General features: G+C 40.1%; 1 protein-coding gene across 1 annotated transcript in view; it reads left to right on the forward strand.

Annotated features, from left to right (window-relative positions):
• The window catches only part of plxna2 (plexin A2), a 232,277-nt gene that overhangs the window by 87,093 nt on the left and 132,830 nt on the right, over positions 1 to 12,354 (forward strand). The window contains exon 4 of the mRNA XM_047160545.2: positions 11,326 to 11,460. Coding sequence (XP_047016501.2) covers positions 11,326 to 11,460 — 135 coding nt within the window. The remainder of the gene's footprint in view (positions 1 to 11,325; positions 11,461 to 12,354) is intronic.

Consider the following 12,354-nt stretch of genomic DNA (forward strand, 5'->3'; position numbering starts at 1 on the left):
GAGTTCTTTAGCTGCAGGGTGTCAGGCACTTAATATAGATGAAATATTAATGAGGTATGTGACATCCACCTACGAAGTCACTAAGTCTTGCCTAGCTATTTCATACACCTCCACTAGAATAGATGGATGATTTCCTGATTGTTCGCTAATAGATTTAATCCCAATCTAAGAACATAGATTAAATCTTCATTTTTTTTCCACCTGCCAGTTCCTGGAAATGGTGTGTATTGATTTGTGTACATTAATAAACCATTACCTTGTACAGGCTACTTCTGATAATACACAGTATGTACGTGTGGGTATAGTAACACGGCTTTCTTCACCTAAAATCCTCACACTAAAATGAGCCTCACTGATACACTTCAAACAGTAAACGTTGAGTTCAGCTTTAAATGTATGTAGGAGTTAATTATCCAATTAGCTACGCAATATTTTAATTGAGCATTCATAATAGGTTCACAGTGTGTGCACATTGAGGGCTTAATTTGGATTTTCAGATGTGGCTATTTGCACATTGATGCGATTCATGTATGCGATGTGCATGTGTGTTCATATTTACATATGATTTTGCATTCGTGGGATTTTTTTTTTTTTTTTTTTAAATCTAGGGAAGGCTAAACAATACTAAAGTATGAACTTTGCATTTATATGAGCAAAAAAACACACACACACACACACACACACACACACACACACACACACACACACACACACACACACACACACACATTGAAGCATCCATTCTTTTGTCCCTCACAAATGTGTTGTTCCCCAAGCAGCCAATATTAGTAAAAACCAAGTGGAGTATACTCCAGTCTTTATCAACTGCATCTGGATTATATACGGGTATTTACCATGTACAATGTCAATGTGTTTCCCTGTATGGCCCTGGAAAACCCTTCAAATGGTTAAATTTTGACGTTTTCTGCTATTGATAATTCTGAAAACTTTTCTGAACTAAAAATATACAGTATTTCCCTTTTTGTTCTCAACCACAAGCAAAGTTATAGCATTTTTCACTCTAGTTACTACCCAAAGTTAAAAGGTAGTGATTCTAAAGACTTGCATAAGCAAAGATGAAAAGTAAATAAAAACATTTCCACATTTTTTTTTGTTATAGACTGAAAAGCCCAATTTTGACCAAAACCTTTTTTTTTTCTTCTGCTTACCAGAATTCAGCCACAGTGGCATCTGATGGGTTTTTCCCAAACTGACAATGCATACTTACATATTTTTTTATAATATACACTTTCTTGAAGGCCTCATTGGTAAATTGTCCTTTCAGAGTATTACTGTATCAGAATGAAGAATGGATTGTAGTATAGTCAGTGTAGCTGAAAGAACATGGAGGTTAGGAAAGGTCAAGTGTGTTTGTACTGCATTGCTGTGGTGTTTGAAAGTTAGATAAAAGCTTTGGTAAGAATTTCTCTCATGTCAGTCTCATCCTTGAGCTTTTATTTTTAGAGTACGGTGGTTGTAGTTTGTAATGTGTGCTACATAGTCTATCCATCCATTTTCTGTACCTTATACTACACGGGGTCACAGAGGACCCTGGATTCTATGACAGGGGACTCGGCATACAAGGCAACCCTGGATGGGGTGCCAACCGTTCGCATAATCACACACGTTCACACACCCATTCACACACTACAAATAATTTAGAGATGCCAATCAGCCTACAATGCATGTCTTTGGACTGGGGAAGGAAACCTTAGTACCTGGAGAAAACCCCCAAAGCACGAGGAGAACATGCAAACTCCATACACATAGGGCAGAGGCAGGAATCGAACCCTGGAGGTGCAAGACAAGCATGCTAACCACTAAGCCACCATACCCCCCCTGTTACGTTTTTGCATTTGTAAAACATTTATAGATTGTTCCACCAGTCTTCCTCAGGCAAGTTTTAAGCAAATATGTTTTCTGGTTGTTTTTCTCTGCGCAGGGAAACGTGTTGAAATTTATTAGTCTGTGAACTGAATTTGATTTGACTTTCAGACAGTGACCCGTCCAGTGTTCAAAAAGTTATTTTCTCTCCATTTCATTTGGTAATAAGTGTGTAGGTAGACTGCCTCAGAAACAATGCATAAGAATCACCCATGAAGCCGGTTTCAGTGGCTACCCAGGTTAGTTTGAGCAAACTCTGGTTTTTCAGTCTCAACCAGGTAGATTAGTTTTTAGCGGGTTTCATCTCCATGGTAACTTACGTTCCATGGTTACCCTGCTCCAGAGCGGGTTTTATTCTGAGTAAGAAAACTCAAACCCAAACTGGACCAATCAGCTGTGAGCAAAGTGAGAGAAATCCGACGAATCAAAGTTAACCCTTTAGTGTTTTTGTGTTGGCCTTTCCCGATGACCATCTGTATGAAAGATATGCATGTTTGGCAGATGGTTTATTTCTGCCGGCTTCTTGAGCGGCGCATTAAAATTTCTGACACGCCGAAGAGACGCTCTTACTGTACCGCAAACTGTATGTGTTGCTTTGCAGTTCTTTTTGAGTGGTAACCCTACATTTCATGCAGTGGCATTATTCCTGTCCTAATATATTTCACAAATTGATATTTATTTGATTAGTATTTCATTTTTGAAACAAATGTGCATTTATATGAAATGAAATTACATGAAATAAGTTGGTAATTGCTAATATATGTTTGCAGTCCGTTTATTCTCCTATTTGAGCCTATAAAAATACATTTACTCTGCAACTCGGAGTTTGTTCGAGTCACTTCGTGAAACAGGTCTCACAAAGCGTTGTAACCATTCTATAAAGGCAGAAAATGTCTGGCTGCAGCAGATTTCATAGAATTTCAAGTTTGTGTGTGGAATATTGAGATGATATATGATGTGTGCTGTTTCTTTCGGCTTTGGACTGTACGAGGTCTTAACTATACTGCGACTCTTATTAGGCTGAGCGGTAAGCTAGGCTAAACGACCACTCAGTATGTGATAACACAGAACTCATCAGTACAACACAGAGTCAATACTCTTGTTTAGATCTTTTTATCAAGACAGCTGATGGACACTTTATGTTCGGTTCTAGCATATAGTCAGTCAGGATTATAATATATTTATTCAGCACTCCAATGGAGATTCCAGTGAAGGGGGTAAACTTAAAGTGTGTAAACCATGAGCTTGAGAAGGGTATCTCTCAGACCTGCTGAGAGCTCAGCGGGAATCATACACAGTGCGGTACCTTGTCTACGAGTGTGCATGAATATAGTGTGGAAGAAAGTGTGTGAGTGAGAGAGAGAGAGTCCTTTTCATCTCAGATTGATGGTGTAATCCCTCTGGTGGTCTATCTCCAATCTGCTGTAATCCATTTTAACTGTGTTGATGTGTGTTGATTCACATTCACTCACATTCACGCACATTCACTCTTGATTTATCTGGCTGATTCAGGGGAGAGAGAGAGAGAGAGAGAGAGAGAGAGAGAGAGAGAGAGAGAGAGAGAGAGAGATAGAGATAGAGATAGAGAGAGAGTCCGTTCATGCAACACATAGTAACAGACACTAATTACTTCACGCCTCAGGAATTCCTCTAAACAGCAAACCCTAACAGGGTCAAATGTAATCTGCTCATCCTGCTCAGGATGGGTTAAAACAGAAGCCTGTGGGGTTAACACGCATAGTAAGCCCGGTCTGTTTCTCCTGCTGCTAACTACTTGTCACCAGATAGGTGTCATCTAGGTGACAGAATGACAACTGTGCATGCAGAAGCAGACAAGCAGAACTGATAGAGAACACCTCATCACATTCCTGCACTCGAGTTACGCACTCCTCCACTAAACCTCCCAGATAAATTAATAAATTAAAATGGGTAAGCAACTAACATGAATGAATAGCGACAACAATTACCTTTTAATGCCGAACCATTAGTGATTAATTTACGGCTATAAATAAGACATCAATTTGAAGGGGATATGCTTTGTTTCTCACCAGTGATTCACGTTACCACTTTTGACTAACATCATCAACTCCGAATAGAAGAAACATCTGTTTTGAAGCAAGGTGAATAAAGTATTTCTGTTCAATCAGCTGTAATCATTCTTCAACTTTCACTAATCAGACCAGGGAAGGTAAATGAGATGATAAATATACTGTATAAAAGTCTGTGAATGCTCATGTGATTGGTCACAACAGAAGATCTGCTACAGAAGGTTCGTGTTTAAAACAAACAAACTAAGAAACACAAGAACCCAACAAAAACTGGACTCGCTGAACTACAGACAGGTTTTTTTTTTTTTTACAGTTTTTTCATACATCACTTGGTTTTGGGGCACACAGTAGCTTAGTGGTTAGCACGTTCGCCTCACACCTCCAGGGTCGGGGGTTCGATTCCCACCGTGTCCCTGCGTGGTAGGGACATGCATGGTAGGCTGATTGGCGTGTCCGTAGTGTATGAATGGGTGTGTGAGTGTGTATGTGATTGTGCCCTGCGACAGATCCGTACCCTGTCCAATGCTCATTTTGATCCACTGAAATACTCTGCGTCCGAAAAGTTGAAGAAACCTGGCCTAGGTATTATGTTATTGGCCGGAGCTTACATTAAGAAGTCCGTACAGGATTTCACAGAGTGATTTTGCTGTGAAATCGCGATGCAATTTGTGGAGTGCTTTGAGGGTTTTTTTTGTGGGAAACGACTTGGATTGGTGAAATTGCAATTGCACGAAATCGTTTTGTGCAATTTGTCTTTCGCAGTGAGGTTAGATGGTAAACAAGACCTTTTAGCTGTACTCACGTTCAATGCAGATGAATCGAAGAGGGCTTTGGCTGAATGCACGTTGTCATGATGATGTCACATGATGTGTCTTGGCCCAAATCTGCAGAAATTAAATTGTAAGCTCCTACAAATACTGCAGCGTTTCCTTGATTTTGTGTTAATTTCCGCCATCGCAAAATCGCTAAACCCTAGAGGGACTGTTTAATCCCTGTATATCAATAGTGGCACGATCCTGCTGGTAGTCATGATCTACAGAGTCATGATTGTTTCCTCATGAATTCAACCTCAACATCAGTTCAATCAATTCTAGTTAAAGAAAGCTTTATTGACCATGCTGTATAATCAGATCCATGTCAGATTTGTGAGGAAAGAGGAGGTTTCTTCCTGTAATCTATCAAGTGCTGATGTTATGTATTATTCTTAACTGGAACATGCTTCTATTAGTTCAGCTAGACATAGTGTCATAAGACACTAACAACTCACTGTCACATGCATAAGACACAAATCACCTCATATTGTTCATTCAGACCTCTGTGTGTGCATATGGCTCTTTGAACACACAGTAGATTTTCTTTTTGGCTGTGTTTATTAATGGACAGAACAAGGCAATTTCAACTTCTGCAGCCTTCCCTTGCACCCCATCGCTCTCTCCGTGGCGGTCTCATTCACTTCTGCAGAAACAGTTTTTTCCCCCAAGTCCTGGTCTGCCTGGATTACACATCTAATCCATCACCTATGTCAGTTTGAAGAATTCAGGTGCCAGCGAATGTTCTCTTTCTCTCCCACTCTCTCTTTCTCTCTGATGGTTTCAAACAGACTCTTTTGTTCTTCCTGCTGTACTACAATAGCATCTTCCATAATGTGCGTGTTACAACCGTGGCCTTCAAGTGGCTCATGTCACTTCACATCCACGCACCCTGAGCATTGAAACAGTACTCAGCCTCAGAGGGAGTGTGAGGAAGGGAGGGACTGAGAGAGTATGGACGGGAGTGAGAGAGGCATTTTGCTTTGATAGCAAGTCCACGGCAGAACTGGAGAATTCTGTAAACGTAGATGTGCTCAGAATAAAGCGCAGAAACCAGCCAGGGGGTTGACGTGGAGCCCATGTTGCCAAAGACACTTTGACTTTGCATATTATTGTTAGACATAACACACACACACCCACACACTTGTTTTTCTATACACATGCAAGTGGACCAAAATTGCATGTAGATTCATTCAGAAACAATTCGGGAATCATACTGTGTGCTAGACCACCCACTAGCCTTGAAACTAGAGTTCGATCATAAAACAGAACAGACAGACAAAATAGCCCTGACGAAAGTAAGAGAGCATGCAAACAAATCTTTGCTTTCTTTTATACTCCAGTTCAGTCTGGAGGAACAATCAGTAAGGAGTGTGTGAATAATTAAAGGCAAGAGACTGAGCAGAAAGAAGGGGAGATGAAGGTGAGATGAGAAATGCTTAGTGAAGTCTGCATAACATGCCCTTTACAATGGATATGTGTGTGTGTGTGTGTGTGTGTGTGTGTGTGTGTGTGTGTGTGTGTGTGTGTGTGTGTGTGTGTGTGTGTGTGTGTGTGTCTTGGACATTCATACACTGTCCAGTGTTTTACATACAGATGAAGTGAAACTTGGCTGTGCATAATACAATGTGTTTTATACATCCTGTAGTTCTCTAGTGGCAGCACCGTAATGTAAAAACCAGCTGGAAAAGGCTGCAATTTTTAGGCTTTGGAGAGAGCAAGTGAGAGAGAGAGAGAGAGAGAGAGAGAGAGAGAGAGAGAGAGAGAGAGAGAAGCAGCTCACAAATGCAAGACTAGAAAAAGCAAATAAATAAATAAATAAATAAAATGTAACCACAAATCTGGTTTGAGATTGAGGATAAATTGTTGCATTAAATAAAAAACAAGTTTGGACAGGAAATAGAGAGAGATTTAACACATAAGCAGCATGTCTGCGTCAGAGAAGTCATAGCATAAAAGATCTTTTGTCTGCTCCTCAGACAGTTTTGTGGGAATACAGAACAGGGCACTTTCATCAAGCCAAACTAGTACGTATACATTCACCACGGTCAGCATAACATGTGGTGTGAGGACAGTTAGAGTGAGGCCAGCTGTAATTACAACACCGTTCACTCAAAAATGTAACATGAGACGGTGGCTACGTTTACATGCAACCAAATAATCCGATAGTAATCCGACTGACGGCTCAATCGGACCGAAAAGCCTTCACGTAAGCACTCATTTGGATCTGATTATAAGGGGGGGTTTGTTCCTTTTCTAATCCGATCGAAAGGAAAACAATTAAAGGTTTGAATCCTATTATTTTCTCTCAATCAGATTCAAAAATACCTTGTGCACATGTGCAGTGCAGTGGTGCGTACATTGTGAAGAGCTCATGTGTTCTTTCATAACACAACATAAAGCAAAAAAAAAAAAGAATGCCACGTCATTGGAAAATTCTGTTTTCATTCCACGTCTGTAAACTCCTTAAGGACAACTCTCTCCCACCAATCTTGACTTGGTACCTTCATGTGGAGTTGGCAGGTTATTGGAGGTGGAATAGGCATAAGTGTAATGTGGTGAAGACACACAGGATGTTGCTTGTAGTTTTCTTTGTTGTCCGAGTAAAGTGAGTAGGATTTTGGAAAAAAAAACAAAAAAAAAAACATTGCCGACATATATAATATGTATATGTATATGTATATGTCCATCCATCCATCTATCCATCTTCTACACCGCTTATCCTTTCCTTCAGAGTCACGAGGAAACCTGGAGTCTATCCCAAGGAGCATCGGGCACAAGGCGGGGTACACCCTGGACAGGGTGACAGTCCATCGCAGGGCACAATTATGTATATGTCAACAAAGCAAAAAAAAAAAATCCTATTAGGTCATTTGGTGTCATGCCCATGGCTTTCTTTCTCTGATACTGTATGGTTGGCATGACGACAGATGGTGTACGCTGTGCACTCGCGCAGAAGTTTTGTTCGGAATACATATAATGCACATATAAATGAATGCAGTGTTTAGGGTACATATAAACAGATCTGCAATCGGTGCATGTAAACATAACCATTGTCTTAGCCGTTGTAAACAAACGGAATATTCGCGTTGATTCACATTTCCTGTGTTAAATGAGTGGCATCACCGTACAACCATGCTTTATTTCACATTGTATAGCACGTGGAAGTGTGTTATTCATTTCCTTGGCCACTTCCTCACGTCCTCACATGTGCAAGTTAAGGAAAAAGGAAGGACTAACATGGGACAAAAAAAACAACAACAGCAGGACTTGAATTTTTTAAGTCAGCATCTCATAGAGCTGGTGTAGACTGAAAAAAAATGGTTCAAATGGAAATATCTTTCAGCGGTGAACAAATCAGAGGCTTGTGCGTCTGAAGAAGCAGATTACATTAAAGCAGACTACTGAATTTTTATTCATCTGCGGCGGATAAGTAGGCTTAGTAGGGGCGATTAATAGTTAGTAGACATTTGAGAAAGTGGTTAACAATCACTTAACATTTAACAATCTACCTATCATAAAAAAAAAAAAACACCTTACTGACTTTCACTAAACATTTTTTACTTGATGTGTACATTTCGTGATGTCGTGACGTGCACACGCTCAACCGTGGATGCGTTCTGCTTATCAGTGAGAACTACAGTATGCTAACTAGGAAGTGGTAGCTCAGTGGGTAAAATTCTGTATTGGAAGGTCGTGAGTTCAATTCCTAGCACTGGCATCTTGCCACGACTGTGCCCTTCACCCTCAACTGCTTATTTGTTTAAAAAAAGAAAAAAAATGATAATTCAATTCAATTCAATTTTATTTGTATAGCGCTTTTTATAATAGACATTGTCTCAAAGCGGCTTTACAGAAATATCAACACGGTATACAGATATTAAAGGTGTGAATTTATCCCAACTGAGCAAGCCACTGAGTGGCGACGGTGGCAAGGAAAAACTCCCTAAGATGTTTTAAGAGGAAGAAACCTTGAGAGGAACCCGACTCAGAAGGGAACCCGTCCTCATCTGAGTAACAACAGATATTGTGAAAAAGTTCATTATGGATTTATATGAAGTCTGTATGGCGTTAGGAGCAGCCGTAGTCCCAGCAGTCTGGAATTAGAGAAGATTTGAGCTCCATCCAGAGGCAGAAAGGATCTGGATCTCTAGTATCTCCATAAATTCGTGTGGGGCTCGACAGAAGGGGAGAGGGAGAAAAAAGATTAAATATCATGATTCGCTCTGAATAAAGGTTGTCTGTCAAATGCTCTAAATAAATAAATGATCAGGAACAGATTCAGAAACATTTTGATGAATCAGAAATACACAGGGATGTGGAACCTGAGCAAATTATACAAAGGTGGTTTGCAGAACGAAACTGTCATTCTCCTGTGCTACTAATATGTCAAGCGAAAATAAAGACGCTGCAAATATCAAGGGCGTTTTGAGGACAGGATGAGGATGTACAGTACATAGGATCAATCTCCCTATGAATTTTAGTCTTCACGTATTCTCATTAGTCAGCCTTAATGCATTTAATTAGATAACTAGCTTGGGTTCAATTACGTTACCCTCTAAATGACGTTAGCATGTAGGTTACTGGGCAACTGAAACATGAGCACGTCAGAGCTTTTACTAGCTAATGAATTCAGTGTTTTCCCATCACGGATCTTTATTCTGTCAAAAGCATGGATGAACAATTTTTCAGATTTGCTTTTGATTTGAATTTGCCTTTAGGATTAGAGTATTACGTGGAACCAACAATACTTGAGGATGTCTGTGTGTTTATAAATGTGTGTGTGTGTGGGTGTTTTTGTGCTTTCTGGTTAAATAGACTTTTACATCATTTCTCACTCTGTGAACCCGGCACACTTCTTCCCCTCTGCAACTACAATCCCTTTCAGCGTCCTCCTGAGCTATAGCTCACAGGACCACAATCACATAGCTACCATGCACCACTGCTTTCTAGCTCTGAATGCAGCGTACCTCTGAGTGATCTCTGTGTGTGTAGTGGACACACAGGTCTCTGTGACATACGATCGGTGCATCACACACATGGTCAGATCAGGGTCACGCTCAGGTCAGAAAGGGAAGAGAAAAGTGACATGCTTTATGAATGAAGGTATGTACTTTTAACGACTGTGCGTTGGCATACCGTAAATGTCAGGATAGAGACTTGTGAGCCTGTGGAGACCTTCTGCCTTCCTCAAGAAGCATGGTTTTCTCATCCACAATGATATATCTCTGTTGTGCAGTGATGCTGAATTGTTTGAAGCCTGTGCGCTGGATGGTTTTATCCTTGACTTTGCTCAAGGTCATGTTGCTGTAGAGGGAGAATTACCATACATCAGGCTTGACTTGTGTTTTGTGGGAGTCTCAACAGGTTTCACCCATCATGAATTCTGGATTTGGCACCGCTGATTGGTTGAATGAGTTTGAATGAGGAGGCAGTAAATTGTACCTCATCAAATACTGTAGTTTTATGTAGTAGTATTTGATTTGCTAGAAGAGAGAGGAAAAAAAAAGTTGCTTTGGATTTAAAACACATTTTCCTTCACTAAATAAGAGGGCAGATTTCATTGCGCTGGGTCTGCTTCTTCAGGCATAAATCTGTAGTAAATATATATATATATATATATATATATATATATATATAACTTCAGTATTTCAGCAGATTGAACTGTGCACTCAGTTCAAAAGTACTATATCAATAGTGATCAACGTATGGAAAAACAGGCCCTACGTGATCCATGAACCATGTTTCTGTAGAAAATTCACATGAGTTTATGTAAATGATTTATCTCTTCAAGGAAGGAATTAGGTTGTGGTCCGATTAGGTCATGACATGCCTTGTGGACACAGAGTCATGCGTTTATTCTCCGCTTCATGTTCAAAACAGATGTCTCATCTGTTCAGAGTCTGTAGCGCTAATAAAATGTAGCAACATGAGGTGGCGCTCGGAAACAAAACATAACCTCTCCACAGTTTATATGTCTTATTTATAGCCGTGAACCAGTCACCAATCGTTTAAAAGGTAACCGTTGTAGTAAGGGAGTCATGTTTGTCAAGCAAGGCATTTTATGTAAATGGACATTCAGGAGTTTTTTTTTTTTCACATTAGCAGCAATCCTACTGTCTCATTAAATATCATTCCAGCATGCAATGTCAGTCAGAAGATATTTTCTCTGGTTGTTTTCTATAGGGCTTTGTTCTCCATGGGGTTGAAAGAAAACCTCCAGACAGGGCTGTGTGGTTTTCCTACATTGTTTTCTGTATTGACGCACCATATATTCTGCCATTGTGAAGTCCCACTAGACAGATGACTGACCTCGAGTTAACCCTCCCCACACAAGCCACATGTATGTGTGTCTGCTGCCCATAATGGATGTTTATTGAGTGGAACTAAATGTCTTACTGACTAATGAAGGAGATGTCCATGTAAGCTCTCATAGCCTGATTTAATCGTTGGTTATTTCCATACTGATAACCGATCATTTGCAAAGCATACCAGTAAGAAGGAAGCTATCACCCTGCTGTATTATTGTGTGCCAGTTGATATTTGCTTATGTATGTGTGTGTTACTTCCTTGTCCTGTTTCAGATCCGTGTGGATGGACCTCCGTATGGCAGTGTGCAGTACGAGACAGTGTCTGTCAATAAGGACAGGAGCCCCATTCTCAGAGACATGGCCTTCTCGCTGGACTATAACTATATCTATGTCATGTCTGAGAGACAGGTCAGTGTGAGACACAGACACATGCACACACACAATCTGTATTGAACACATATGTATCTCCTAGTCAATTAAAACGATTTCAAAGTGCCCAGTTTTCCTGAGAAATGACTAAGAAGAGAATGGAGAAATGTATTTAAAACCCAGTTATAACAGAGGTCTGAAGGGCAGTTCTTAAACTCCGTCGACAACACAAGTATATGATGCAAATTCAGAACATCATATTGTGACAACACAGGTCATAGAATGATATGGAGCTGATGAACAAGTTGTTTATGTTTTATACAACTTTTGAACACTAGGGCAGTACAGTAAAAACTGATTCTGGGTGAAGGTTGTGTGGGGTCCACATGCATTCTCACTGAAATGGAGGCATCTCCATGTGTATGTGTTTACTCTGATGAAGAATAACCACCAATGTTCCTTCTAAAAACTCCTATCTCTAAAAGAACAAATATGATAACTTAGAGCTTCATTTACAAAGTGCAAATATAACTTTGGCTGGATTATTACTGATTATTACAACTGCTCTTAGACTCCCGTTATAATCAAGTTTCAGTTAATAACCTTCTCTACTGTTTTATCAGCACATGAAAATGTGTTCAATTTGTCTCTGGTACACTGCTCTGTTCTGCTCTGTTCTTCTCTGTTCTGCTCTGTTCTTCTCTGTTCTGCTCTGTTCTGCTCTGTTCTTCTCTGTTCTTCTCTGTTCTCTGTTCTTCTCTGTTCTGCTCTGTTCTTCTCTGTTCTGCTCTGTTCTTCTCTGTTCTCTGTTCTTCTCTGTTCTCTGTTCTTCTCTGTTCTGCTCTGTTCTTCTCTGTTCTGCTCTGTTCTTCTCTGTTCTCTGTTCTTCTCTGTTCTGCTCTGTTCTTCTCTGTTCTGCTCTATTCTTCTCTG

Source organism: Ictalurus punctatus, chromosome 15 (assembly GCF_001660625.3).
Source record: "Ictalurus punctatus breed USDA103 chromosome 15, Coco_2.0, whole genome shotgun sequence".
Lineage (NCBI taxonomy): Eukaryota > Metazoa > Chordata > Actinopteri > Siluriformes > Ictaluridae > Ictalurus > Ictalurus punctatus.